Source organism: Chlorocebus sabaeus, chromosome 9 (genome assembly GCF_047675955.1).
Source record: "Chlorocebus sabaeus isolate Y175 chromosome 9, mChlSab1.0.hap1, whole genome shotgun sequence".
Lineage (NCBI taxonomy): Eukaryota > Metazoa > Chordata > Mammalia > Primates > Cercopithecidae > Chlorocebus > Chlorocebus sabaeus.
In genome coordinates, this window is record NC_132912.1 from 49,032,870 (window position 1) to 49,048,132 (window position 15,263).

The 15,263-nt window shown below is 35.1% G+C and overlaps 1 protein-coding gene across 1 annotated transcript in view; it reads right to left on the reverse strand.

The window, feature by feature from the left end:
- LOC119622954 (uncharacterized) overlaps positions 1-15,263 on the reverse strand; it is a 119,282-nt gene that overhangs the window by 7,857 nt on the left and 96,162 nt on the right. Inside the window, 1 exon segment of the mRNA XM_073018942.1 lies at positions 13,185-13,287. Coding sequence (XP_072875043.1) covers positions 13,185-13,287 — 103 coding nt within the window.

Here is a 15,263-nt window from a genome sequence, read left to right on the forward strand (position 1 = left end):
CAAGTTGTTTATAAGTAACTCAACTCTATTCTACAATAAAAATCCATAAGATAAGTAGAGCAATAGAAGATACTTTCAAAAACTAAATTGCACTTGTATAGATACAAGTTACAATGCCAGAGATGAAAGCTACACTGAGTAGATATGAGCATAGATTGATTTGCCATCACGAAAGAAAAGATTCACAAATTTCAGACACTAGAGAACTACGAGCAAACTCCCAGCAGGTAATATATAAGTCCCCAAACAGATAGGAGGAGAAACAGAATAAAACATTTGAGGAAAAATTGGTTAAACATATTCTAAACTTAATGAAAGCTACAGTCCCACAGATCCAGGCTGGAATCTGGCTGGAAGTGAAGAAATGAAAATATACAATTGTAATTTCTTATACCATCTATGATATGATATAATATTACTTGAAGGTGGGTTGTGATGAAGTAAATCCATACACTACAAATCCTAAAAAGCCACTAAGACAGCAAAGCAAAGAGTTATACCTAATAACCAAATAAACTTATACCACAAAAAGATATGACTAAATCATAAAGAAATATAAAACTAGACCAATAACTAAAAAAGTTATACCTATATATACACATATATATATATATATACACACACACATATAAAACTAAATCATAAAAATTACTAAACTAGTCTGAAGGAAGCAGATAAAGAACAAAAGCAAAACAAAGAAGATCTGGGACTAATAGAAATCAAACAGCATGATGACAGACAACTTTTATCATATCAATAATTACATAATAAATCAAACTAGTCTAAAAACCACTGTTCAAAGGCAGATTGTTAGAATGGATATAAAAGTAAGATCTATCTGTATAATGCCTATAATAAATAAACTTTAAATATAAAGACAAAAATTGGTTAAAGATGAAACAAGATATACCACACTACCACTTGACAAAAGAAGGTTGAGGAAGAGTGGTTGTATTAATACCAAAGTACATTTCATAGCAAAACTATTACCAGCAATAAACAAACTCATTTTATAGTGACAAAGGGTTCACTTAATCAAGAAAACATAACAGTCCTAAATATTTCTGTACATAATAACATAAATGCTTCAAAATACATGATACAAAAATAGAACTGCAAAAGAAATGGACAAATGCCCAAGTATAGTCTAAAATTTCTAAACCCCTTACTCAAGTGGTAGAATAAGGAGGCAGAAAATCAGTAAGAATATGATAGACAACACCATTCTTTTGAAGTACTCAAAGACTATATTCTAGATCATATCTTAATAAAAGGATCAAGAAGGTTTTAAGTCATACAAAACATATTACCTGACCCCAAAGCAATCAAATTAAAAATCAATAATAAAAATGTACCTGGAACAACTCAACCATTGCAGATTAAGTAACATACATCCAAATAACCCTGGGTCGGTTCAAAAAATAACAAAAAGGAAAATTAGAAAGTATTTTGAACTAACTACAAATGAAAACGCAACACATTAGATATTGCAAAATGCATCTACAACAGCACTTAAATAAAAATTTTCGGTACGAATGTCTATATTAGAAGACTCTCAAATAAATAATTTTGACTTTTACCTTACGAAACTAAAAAAAGAAGAAGAAGAAGAAAGTAAACTCAGTGGAAGCAGAGGACAGGAAATGATAAATATCTGTATTGGTTTGAATGTTTTTCTCCTTGCAATTTTCATATGCTAAAATCAAATCATAGAGATAGGAGTTTTTGGATGTAATTAGGTCACGAGGGCCAACCCTTCATAAATGGATTTAAGCTCTGATAGAAATAACCCCAGCAAGCCTCTTTAGCCTTTCTGCCATGTGAGGACACAGGGGAAAAGAATGTATCGATGAATCATGAAGTGGTACCTCTTCAGGCATCAAATCTGATGAGACCTTGATCTTGAACTGTGCAGCTTCCAAAATTGTGAGAATTCAATTTATGTTGCTGATAAGCTCCCAACTAGAGATTTTTAAAATAATAGGCAAAGAGAACTAAAACATCAGAGATGGAATTAATAAAACACAAAAATGATAGAAAACTTGAACAATACCAAACACTTTGAAAGGATCAATAAAAGCAAAAGTCTACCTAGCCAAACTAGCTCTTGAAAAGAAAAAGCAACAAATTACCAACTTTGAAAATGAGTTAATGTGACATTATTTCAGATTCTACAGATACTTAAAAATACAAGGTAATAATATAAAATTTATGTGAATAAACATGACAACTTAGAAAAGATTGACAAATTCATTGAAATGTGAAAATTACCATCTGATATTTGACAAAACTGAAAAAAAGCAATGGGGAAAGAATTCCCTATTTAATAAATGGTGTTGAGAAAGCTGGTTGGTCATATGCAGAAAACTGAAACTCGACCCCTTCCTTACACCTTATACAAAAATTAACTCAAGACACATTAAAGACTAAAACATAAGATCTAAAACCATAAAAAGCCTAGAAGACAACCTAGGCAATATCATTCAGGACATAGGCATGGGCAAAGACTTCATGACTAAAACACTAAAAGCAATGGCAACAAAAGCCAACATTGACAAATGGGACTAAATTAACCTAAGGAGCTTCGGCACAGCAAAAGAAACTAGCATCAAAATGAACAAGCAACCTACAGAATGGGAGAAAATTTTTGCAATCTATCCATCTGACACAGGGCTAATATCCAGAATCTACAAGAACTTGAACAAATTTATGAGAAAAAAAGAAACAACCCCATCAAAAAGTGTGCAAAGGATATGAACAGATACTTCTCAAAAGAAGACATTCATGCAGCCAAGAGACACATGAAAAAATGCTCATTATCACTGGTCATCATAAAAATGCAAATCAAAACCACAATGAGATGCCATCTCACGCCAGTTGAATGGTGATCATTAAAGTCAGGAAACAACAGATGCTGGAGAGCATATGGAGAAATAGGAACACTTTTACACTGTTGGTGGGAGTGTCAATTAGTTCAACCATTGTGGAAGACAGTGTGGCGATTCCTCAAGGATCTAGGACTAGAAATACCATTTGATCCAGCAATCCCATTACTGGTTATATATCCAAAGGATTATTAATCATTCTACTATAAAGACAAATGCACACGTATGTTTATTGGGGCACTATTCACGATAGCAAAGACTTGGAACCAACCCAAATGTCCATCAATGATAGACTGGATAAAGAAAATATGGCACATATAGACCACAAAACACTATGCAGCCATAAAACAGAATATGAATTCATGTCCTTTGCACGGACATGTATGAAGCTGGAAACCATCATTCTCAGCAAACTAACACAAGAACAGAAAACCAAACACCATTTATTCTCACTCATAAGTGGGAGTTGAACAATGAGAACATATGGACACAGAGAGGGGAACATCACACACCAGGGCCTGTTGGGGGGTGAGGGGCTAGGGGAGGGGTAGCATTAGGAGAAATACCTAATGTAGATAATGGTTTGATGAGTACAGCAAACTACCATGGAATGTGTATACATATGTAACAAACCTGCACATTCTGCACAGGTAACCTAGAACTTAAAGTATAATATAAGAAAATCTTTTTAACTAGGAATGACAGTATACTGATTCTGGCAAAGGTTCAGAGGAAATATTTATGGAAAAGATCAAACTCTCTTTTGCCAAAATATAAATGATGTCAACAACAGGAAAATAAAATTTAGGCAGTAGTCAAAAAGAATACAATATCTGAAGAAAAAATAGATAGCCTGCATTGCCCGAAATACATAAAAGATTAAGCTATAGTTAAAAATCTTCCTAGAGTGAAAAGTCCAGGCCAAGATTCCTACACTGGTGAGTTCTACCAAATATTTTAGAAAAAGAAAGAGATATATTTTAAACAAACTCTACCCCTAAAATTAAAAATTATGATATAGTTTGGATGTGTGTCCCCACCAAAACCTCCCATTGAAATGTAATCCCCAATGTTGGAAGTAAAGCTTCGTGAGAGGTGAATGCATCATGAGGGAAGATTTCTCACAATTTAGTACCATGCCTTTGGTGCTGTACTCATAATAGTGATTCTCATGAAAATTGGTCATTTAAATGTGCATGGCACCTCCCACCTCTCTTGCTCCTGCTCCAGCCATATGATGTGCTAGTTCTTCTTCAGGTTCCACCATAATTGTAAGCTTCCACAGGCCTCCCCAGAAGCAGAGCCCCATGTTATGCTTCCTGTACAACCTGTAGAACTGTGAGCCAATGAAACCTATTTCCTTATAAATTACCCAATCTCATGTATTTATCTATAGCAATGCACAAATAGCTTAATACAGAGTACATTTCAATTCAGTGTATAATGCTAGCATTACTCTAAATCAAAACCAGATGATATTGTTACAAATAAGAGAACTGCCTAATGAACATGCATGCAAAAATTCAACCAATTTGTGAAGTAACAATGATAACCTTAGAAAGATGAGTGTATAAACTGTGCTATAGTCATACAATGGAATATTACTAAGGACTAAAAAGAGATGAACTATCAAGTATGAAAAGACTTAAATGCATATTTCCAAAAATGACATTATCCAGAAACCAAAATAATGGATAGAGTAAAAAGATTAGTGGTTGCCAAAGGGTTGAGGAGCAAAGTTGTGTGTTGATACCCTGTGTTTTTTCAGCTTTCTGAACTTTTGGCTCATCTTTCTAATCTGAAAACAGAGCCACTTCTTCTATTTAAGTTTACTTTCACTTGCTTGAGACATGTTGTCACCCTGGAGGGTGTGACTTTAACATATACTGAGGAATGCAATTTGTTTCTGAGTGCTGCCAGGGGAGTCAGCCTCTGTATGATTCTTTTGGTTATATGTAAACTTAGTATGGTGGTTTTCCCAAATGCTAGTTCTCATGGCAGCATACTGGGCATGTGAGAAAGCCCTTGATTTGCTGCAGAAATGAGAAAGTGGAGGTCTCAAGAAGCCTATATCATTTTCCTATCCGCACTTGAGTCAGCAAATTTTGTAATGGGGTGTGCAGTGCAACCTCCCAGCCAACAAATGGTGACCGCAGGTTAGAATATACTGTGGCAGAAGCGGGTAAGAATATGCTTTGTCATTGTCTTACTGGTAAGAACTCTTTGTTGCCTCAGGCTATCGACAGGTCTGTGTAATGCCCAGTGCCCTGAATTCTGTACTCAGCTCCAGAAAGAAAGATGAAGCTGAACAAAAGTACACTGACAAGCTGGACTGGACTGACAAAACTAGCCTGAAGTTTGGATAACCTAATGAGGAGCACAAGCACCAGTCAAGACAAGGGTCTCAGGAAAAGCTCTTAGTGAACTGCAAAGAGGCTCCCAGAGGAAAGAGAAAACACAGCATCAGTTCTATGTCCTGAGTGGTCATGAATGGCTCTGCTTCCTTATCAAAACCCTGACATAAGACTTATAAAAAGCTTGTATGATTTTTTTTTCTTCAAAAAAGCAGTCTCCTGTATTCCTCTCCCCGCAAAAAACACACTATGTCTGATAGTTGCCATTTACCTAGATAAGTTTAGTTAAATATCAACCCTCATTTTCTTTCAGGAATTAATATTTTACTGTTACTTTCTTTGATTGACTCAGCAAGCTTTATGACTAGTTCATTTTTCGGGATAAATTATTCATCAATAAGATTCTTCAAAGATATGTATACTTTTATATCAATGAAATTTATGTCTAGTCATTTAAAGTTTAAAGATTAATGAAACTATTGTGTCAATGAATGATACAGACATGGACTTTAAAACATTTTATTGAATATATTTTTTTTAAAAATTATAATGATATAGTCTCTTTCTAATGTGCCAATATATTAAGAAAGTACTTGGGAAATTTTGGATAAATATATCAGAAATTTATATAAAAATAATAGTCATAAGTGACCTAATTTTTCACAAGTTTAAAAAAAGTCTAGGTTCAAACTATATCAAAAATGTGCAGTCCCAGGTGACAAAAAGTAAATTTGTAACTATTTTCTTTATAAACAAAAACATTGAGTTTAAAATTTTTATGTGAAAAAGAAAAAAAAGCAAAAAACACACAAGGAAAATTTTACAAACCATTTCATCATCTAGAGCTCATTTATCACATGGCATCTATGAATCTCACACATGGCTAACATATACTGGTTATAAATTATGAGAGCTTCTGAACTACAAGATACACTTCAGAATCACTTATATCATTAAATTATAAACATTCATCATACTCTTTATCTTATAATTGAGAAGGTACACAGTTACAATAAGAGTTTAGCTGAATGTAAAATTGATGTCTCATTAACGAAAGTGTAATGAATTCATGAGCATGGATGTATATTAGGGAATAATAGTAAATAAAAATATTCATTGTTTTCCATACACATGTGGTGTAATTTTATGCCTACATTTTTGCAACCTCTCATTTATCCATCTGAATGTTTTTTCATCCCTTCATATAAGATGGCATATAAAACTCATAAAGAAAATAATGTATAAAAAACTTTCAGTATTGAAATATTTATTCAAAAACTTGATTGCTAAATATTAATTAGTTATAACCATTTTTATTTTGAAATCAGTATAATATTTATTTAAAAATCAGTTTTAGTATTCAAGTAATAAATTTAGTTTTTGTTTCTAAAATTAGACTGATTTACTATGTTAGTCTCTAACAAATTTTTATTTTTTTATTTTTATTTTTTTTGAGATGGAGTCTCACTCTGTCACCCAGAGTGGAATGCAGTGGAGTGACCTCGGTTCACTGCAACCTCTGCCCCCTGGGTTCAAGCGATTCTCCTGCCTTAGCCTCTTGAGTAGCTGGGATTACAGGCGTGTGCTACCACACCCAGCTAATTTTTTTTTTTTTTTTTTTTTTTGTATTTTTAGTAGAGATGGGGTTTCACCACGTTGGCCAGGCTGGTCTCGAACTGCTGACCCCAAGTGATCGGCCCACCTCAGCTTCCCAAAGTGCTGGGATTACAGGCATGAGCCACCGGGCCCAGTCATCTAACAGATTATTATGGAGCAGCAATTTTACTAAAAAAGTCAATGGATTCATATTCAAATTTATCTCACTTAAATAAATAATATCAACAAAACATGTCTCTATGAATCCTGAAAGTAATGGAAAAGAGTAATGAGTCACTGTGGTAGACGCCAAATCTAGTAATCCCTGCTTCTTCCAATAGTGTCCAGAGCACACATAATCTAACCTTCTGGAGTGCAGACATTCCAAATGCATCTGAAATGAGTTCACTCAAGTTTCCTTCTCAGAAACTTCAAAATTACCTACTTAGCTTCTCCTCCCCTCCCCCTTCATGCCTCACAATTGCTATTCTTTAGCAAAAATAATCTCCAGATCTGTAGTTTTGATTCTTTCCCTTCAACACTTTTAAAAATAAATTTTCCTACCACTTTCTTTCTCTTGTTCGGAAGTAATATTGGGCATCTATAAATTCTGTTGTTGTTTTTTAACCTCTTTCTTCGCTTCTGACTAAAAACATACTGAGAAACAAAATCAAAATAATGCTTGCCCTTGACTCTGTTATGTCTTGACATTCTATCCAATTGCTCTTCTTCCAAATTACTTCAATGAAAACTCTATACCTTTGCTATTCAGTGCATGGTCCAAGAACCACCAGCATCAGCATCACCTGAGAATTTATTAAAATTGCACAACCTCAAGTCTATTGAATCAGAATGTGCATTGTTAACAAGATCTGTAGCTCATTTATTAAAGTACGAAAACTTCTGGACTATACTGAAAAAATATATACATGTGTGGCTGCCCATATATGCTTATGTTCACCAATAATAGATGAAACATAGCTTCGCAGAGTCAGGTAATTCCATCCCTAATGTCTTCCACAAGCGAGTAAGTAAAGATGGAATTTTTTTTATTATTATTATTATACTTTAAGTTCTAGGGTACATGTGCACAACATGCAGATGTGTTACATATGTATACATGTGCCATGTTGGTGTGGTGCACCCATTAACTCATCATTTACATTATGTATTTTTATTAATGCTATCCCTCCCCGCTCCCTCCACCCCATGACAGGCCCTGGTGTGTGATGTTCCCCACCCTGTATCCAAGTGTTCTCATATTTCAATTCCCACTTATGGGTGAGAACATGCAGTGTTTGGTTTTCTGTCCTTGTGATAGTTTGCTCATAATGATGGTTTCCAGCTTCATCCATGTCCCTACAAAGGACATGAACTCATCCTTTTTATATGGTTGCATAGTATTCTATGATGTATATGTGCCACATTTTCTTAATTCAGTCTATCATTGATGGACATTTGGGTTGGTTCCAAGTCTTTGCTATTGTGAATAGTGCCCCAATAAACATACATGTGCATGTGTCTTTATAGTAGTATGATTTATAATCCTTTGGATATATAACCAGTAATGGGATTGCTGGGTCAAATAGTATTTCTAGTCCTAGATCCTTGAGAAATCGCCACACTGTTTTCCACAATGGTTGAACTAATTGACACTCCCACCAACAGTGTAAAAGTGTTCCTGTTTCTCCATACCCTCTCCAGCACCTGTTGTTTCCTGACTTTTTAATGATTACCATTCTAACTGGTGTGAGAAGGTATCTCATTGTGATTTTGATTTGCATTTCTCTGATGGCCAGTGATGATGAGCATTTTTTCCTGTGTCTGTTGGCTGCATACATGTCTTCTTTTGAGAACTGTCTGTTCACATCTTTTGTCCACTTTTTGATGGGGTTGTCTGATTTTTTCTTGTAAACTTGTTAAAGTTATTTGTAGATTCCAGATAGTAGCCCTTTGTCAGATGGGTAGATTGCAAAAATTTTCTCCCATTCTGTAGGTTTCCTGTTCACTCTGATGGAAGCTTCTTTTGCTGTGCAGAAGCTCTTTAATTAGATCACATTTGTCCATTTTGGCTTTTGTTGCCATTGCTTTTGGTGTTTTAGTCATGAAGTCTTTGCCCACGCCTCTGTCCTGAATGGTATTGCCTAGGTTTTCTTCTGGGGTTTTTATAGTTTTAGGTCTAACATTGAAGTCTTTAATCCATCTCAAAATAATTTTTGTATAAGGTGTAAGGAAGGGATGCAGTTTCAGCTTTCTACATATAGCTAGCCAGTTTTCCCAGAACAATTTATTAAACAGGGAATCCTTCCCCATTTCTTATTTTTGTCTGGTTCATCAAAAATCAGATGGTTGTAGATTTGTGGTGTTATTTCTGAGAGCTCTGTTCCTTTCCCTTGGTCTATATCTCTGTTTTGGTACCAAGACCATGCTGTTTTGGTTACTATAGCCTTGTAGTATAGTTTGAAGTCAGGTAGCGTGATGTCTCCAGCTTTGTTCTTTTGGCTTAGGATTGTCTTGGCAATGAGGGCTCTTTTTTGGTTCCATATGAACTTTAAAGTAGTTTTTTTCCAATTCTGTGAAGAAAGTCATTGGTAGCTTGATGGGGATGGCATAGAATCTAAAATTTTCCTTGGGCAGTATGGTCATTTTCATGATATTGATTCTTCCTATCCATAAGCATGGAATGTTGTTCCATTTGTTTGTGTCCCCTTTTTCTGTTGAGCAGTGGTTTGTAGTTCTTCTTGAAGAGGTCCTTCACATCCCTTGTAAGTTGGATTCCTAGGTATTTTATTCTCTTTGAAGCAATTGTGAATGGGAGTTCACTCATGATTTGGCTCTCTGTTTGTCTGTTATCGGTGTATAGGAATTCTTGTGATTTTTGCACATTAATTGTATGTCCTGAGACTTTGCTGAAGTTGCTTATATCAGCTTAAGGAGATTTGGGGCTGAGATGATAGAGTTTTCTAAATACACAATCATGTCATCTGCAAACAGGGACAATCTGACTTCCTCTTTTTCTAATTGAATACCCTTAGTTTCTTTCTCCCGTCTGATTGCCCTGGCCAGAACTTCTAACACTATGTTGAATAGGAGTGGTGAGAGAGGGCATCCCTGTTTTGTGCCAGTTTTCAAAGGGAAAGCTTCAAGTTTTTGCCCATTCAGTATGATATTGGCTATGAGTTTGTCATAAATAGCTCTTACTATTTTGAGATGCGTCCCATCAGTACCTAGTTTATTTATTGAGAGATTTTAGCATGAAGTGCTGTTGAATTTTGTCAAAGGCCTTTTCTGCATCTATTGATATAATCATGTGGTTTTTGTCTTTGGTTCTGTTTATGTGATGCATTATGTTTATGCATTATGTTTATTGAAACAGACTTGCATCTCAGGGGTGAAGCCAACTTGATCATGGTGGATAAGCTTTTTGATATGTTGCTGGATTCAGTTTGCCAGTATTTTATTGAGGATTTTTGCATTGATGTTCATCAGGGATATTGGTCTAAAATTCTCTTTTATGTTGTCTCTCTGCCAGACTTTGGTATCAGGATGATACTGGCTTCTTAAAATGAGTAAGGGAGGATTCTCTCTTTTTCTATGATTGGAATAGTTTCAGAAGGAATGGTTCCAGCTCTTCTTTGTACCTCTGGTAGAATTCGGCTGTGAATCCGTCTGGTCCTGGACTTTTTTTTGGTTGGTAGGCTATGAATTATTGCCTCAATTTCAGAGCCTGTTATTGGTCTATTCAGGGACTCAACTTCTTCCTGGTTTAGTCTAGGGAGGGTGTGTGTGTCCAGGAATTTATCCATTTCTTCTAGATTTTCTAGTTTATTTGTGTAGAGGTGTTTATAGTGTTGTGTGATGGTAGTTTGTATTTCTGTGGGATCGGTGGTGATATCCCCTTTATCATTTTTTATTGTGTCTATTTGATTCTTCTCTCTTTTCTTCTTTATTAGTCTTGCTAGCCATCTATTTTGTTGATCGTTTCAAAAAACTAGCTCCTGGATTCATGGATTTTTGAAGGGTTTTTTGTATCACTATCTCCTTCAGTTCTACTCTGTTGTTAGTTATTTCTTACTTTCTGCTACCTTTTGAATTTGTTTGCTCTTGCTTCTCTAGTTCATTAAATTGTGATGTTAGGGTGTCAATTTTAGGTCTTTCCTGCTTTCTCTTATGGGCATTTAGTGCTATAAATTTCCCTCTACACATTGCTTAAATGTGGCCCAGAGATTCTGATATGTTGTGCCTTTGTTCTCATTGGTTTCAAACAACATCTTTATTTCTGCCTTCATTTTGTTATGTACCCAGCAGTCACTCAGGGGCAGGTTGTTCAGTTTCCACGTAGTTGTGTGATTTTGAGTGAGTTTTTTAATCCTGAGTTCTAATTTGATTGCACTGTGATCTGAGAGACAGTTTGTTGTGATTTCTGTTCTTTTATATTTGCTGAGGAGTGCTTTACTTCCAACTATATGGTCAATTTTGGAATAAGTGTGATGTGGTACTGAGAAGAATGTATATTCTGCTGATTTGGGGTGGAGAGTTCTGTAGATGTCTATTGGGTCTGCTTGGTGCAGAGCCGAGTTCAAGTCCTGGATATCCTTTTTAACCTTCTGTCTCGTTGATCTGTCTAATATTGATACCGGGGTGTTAAAGTCTCCCATCATTATTTTGTGGGAGTCTAAGTCTCTTTGTAGGTCTCTATTGACTTGCCTTATGAATCTGGGTTCTCCTGTATTGGGTGCATATATATTTAGGATAGTTAGGTCTTCTTGTTGAATTGATCCCTTTACCATTATGTAATGGCCTTCTTTGTCTCTTTTGATCTTTGTTGGTTTAAAGTCTGTTGTGTCAGAGACTAGGATTGCAATCCCTGCTTTCTTCTTGTTTTCCATTTGCTTGGTAGATCTTTCTGCATCCCTTTATTTTGAGCCTATGTGTGTCTCTGCACATGAGATGTGTCTCCTGAATACATCACACTGATGGGTCTTGACTCTTTATCAATTTGCCAGTTTGTGTCTTTTAATTGGAGCATTTAGTCCATTTACATTTAAGGTTAATATTGTTATGTGTGAATTTGATCCTGTCATTATGATGTTAGCTGGTTATTTTGCTTATTAGTTGATGCAGTTTCTTCCTAGCATCGAGGGTCTTTGTAATTTGGCATGTTTTTGCAGTGACTGGTACCTGTTTTTCATTTCCATGTTTAGTGTGTCCTTCGGGAGCTCTTGTAAGGCAGGACTGGTGGTGACAAAACCTCTCAGCATTTGTTTGTTTGTAAAGGATTTTATTTCTCCTTCACTTACGAAGCTTAGTTTAGCTGGATATGAAATTTCGGGTTGAAAATTCTTTTCTTTAAGAATGTTGAATATTGGCCCCCACTCTCTTCTGGCTTGTAGAGTTTCTTCTGAGAGCTCTGCTGTTAGTCTAATGGGCTTCCCTTTGTGGGTAACCCGACCTTTCTAGCTACCTTTAACATTTTTTCCTTCTTTGCAACCTTAGTGGATCTGACAATTATGTGTCTTGGGGTTGCTCTTCTCGAGGAGTATCTTTGTGGTGTTCTCTGTATTTCCTGAATTTGAATGTTGGCCTGTCTTTCTAGGTTGGGGAAGTTCTCCTCGATAATATCCTGCAGAGTGTTTTCCAACTTGGTTCCATTCTCCCTTTCAATTTCAGGTACACCAATCAAACGTTGATTTGGTCTTTTCACATAGTCCCATATTTCTTGAGGCTTTGTTTGTTTCTTTTTACTCTTTTTTCTTTAAACTTCTCTTCTCACTTCATTTCATTCATTTGATCTTCAATCACGGATACCCTTTCTTCCACTTGATCGAATCAGCTACTGAAGCTTGTGCATGTATCACGTACTTCTTGTGCCATGGTTTTTAGCTTGGGTGGAACATTTTTGCTGTAATTCTTTTACTAGTTTTTGTACTGAAAGCTTACTATATATTCTTCCCACCTTTCTAACCATACTCTTCCTCTATCTAAAGAGTTATTTTATCTTATGAACCTCCATTGTATACACCTGCTTCTTTTCCCCTCATTTCCTCCCTGTACTTTCTGTCTTCCTCATTCTTTATTCCCTCTTTTACATCTTTCCTCTTATTTCCTGAGATACCTCAGGTTTTAGAATATCTGGAATTTAAAGTAATAATTCGGTTCCTTTTTTGGCACTCTCTATATACTCTGTTGCTGACACCTGACAAGATATGTAACTTATTACCATTTTAATTCACTTTTTTTATACTACGCATTTAGTGTGTAATGTTCTGAGGCTATTACAGTATAACAGTCCTCAAATTTTTAGATAAACATACTGTCAAATGACTTCTAAATAAAAAGTGATTCTTACCCTTTAGTTTTCCATTTATATTCTTGACTTCTTCTTGATATGTAGCCTCAGGTAAACACGTGTAATTCTGTGCAGCACTTTCCGAAACACTCTGTTTGAAGTTCTATCAATAATGAATTGCAATTTTAAAATAATAATAATAATAATGAGTGACATCAAGATTTCCTAACATATTTCAAAACATACCCAGTTTCCTACTTTAAAGGCAATTTGATTTAAGATTAGAAACCTATTGAAAACCAAAACATTTATATAAAGGACTTCACATATGCTCTCCAAATCAAGCTTATTTTCATTTTCATTTAGCTATTGAAACAGTTACTAAGCATGAAAACCCAAAAATAAAAACATATCCACAGAAAAAGTATTTACTCGTGTGCATATTTCAACAAGAAATTACATTCAAAATATCTAACTCTACTTTGTAGTCCTCAAGAAAAAAGAGAGGGCATTTAAAACAAAAGACAATCACCTGCTTCTTGCTATATAACATTGACAACATTAAACATTTAAAATATTCATAATTATAAATTTTTAGGGTTAAAATAAGACACTTTAAGGAAAGAAAACCTTCAGAGTATGAGATAGAATATTGTAAAAGCTTCTTTATTTAGGTAGACAAGAATTTGAAATTTGAAAAGAACAGAAGAAATGCATGAATAAATTTAAAAGAAGAAAAACATTCTATTAAGTTTAAATGAAACCAATATCATATAAAATATGCAACTCAATCTCAATTAAAACATAATTTCAGAAAACTATAGCAAGTCCTTCATAAAAACATAAGAACATTTATTCATAAAGCATTTATTATGTGCCAGGAACACATTTGCAAACTTTTTTACACCTTACAATAATGAAAATGATGATGATAATGTTTACCCCACTTTCCGCTTCCTAGTCTTTCCAGAATGTTAAGAGAAAAATTGTAAAGAAATGTAATCTGCTTTTTTTCTGCTCCAAATGTCTTTCACCTAGACATTCTTTTTTTTTTTTTTTTTTTTTTGGAGATCTCTCCTTTTTTTTTCTTCTTTTTTTATTATACTTTAAGTTCTAGGGTACATGTGCACAATGTGCAGGTTTGTTACATATGTATACCTGTGCCATGTTGGTGTGCTGTACCCATCAACTCGTCAGCACCCATCAACTCGTCATTTACATCAGGTACAACTCCCAATGCCATCCCTCCCCCCATTCCCTACCCCCTACCCATAATAGGCCCCAGTGTGTGATGTTCCCCTTCCAGAGTCCAAGTAATCTGATTGTTCAATTCCCACCTATGAGTGAGAACATGAGGTGTTTGGTTTTCTGTTCTTGCAATTGTTTGCTGAGAATAATGGTTTCCAGCTGCATCCATGTCCCTACAAAGGACATGAACTCATCCTTTTATATGGCTGCATAGTATTCCATGGTGTATATGTGCCACATTTTCTTAATCCAGTCTGTCACTGATGGACATTTGGGTTGATTCCAAGTCTTTGCTATTGTGAATAGTGCCGCAATAAACATACGTGTTCATGTGTCTTTATAGCAGCATGATTTATAATCCTTTGGGTATACACACGTCATCCTACCTCTCATGCTTGTTATGGGAGTTTGACTGACAGTCTCAAAGAAATCTCTGACTACAGAATTTGACTGCCACCCCCATTCCCATTCTAAGTGTAAACTTCTTCAATTTTATCTAACCTAACACTATCTGTCTTTATATAGAGATCACTTATATTTACTTATAAGTGTTGTTAACTTGCTTTTCTATTCCTACCACTTTAACATAAGTCCTCATCCTGTGTATTCAGGTCTCACTGCTTAGCACACTTATGCTATTCAGGAAGCACATTATTAATAGGCAAAGCATTTAAAATCTCATCAGAGAGGTCTAATTTGCTAAATTCTTAGCAAGTTTAGAAAATAGTATTAGTAGCCTGCTGATACTTAACATACCCATACACTAAACTAGAAATCCACATGTCTGTTGTATTCCCCCATTATTTTTTTGACAATACTGCCTTCATGTTTAGAAAAAGTACCCTTGATATTTATTAAGCCACTGAATACCACTGTCATCATTATCTTACA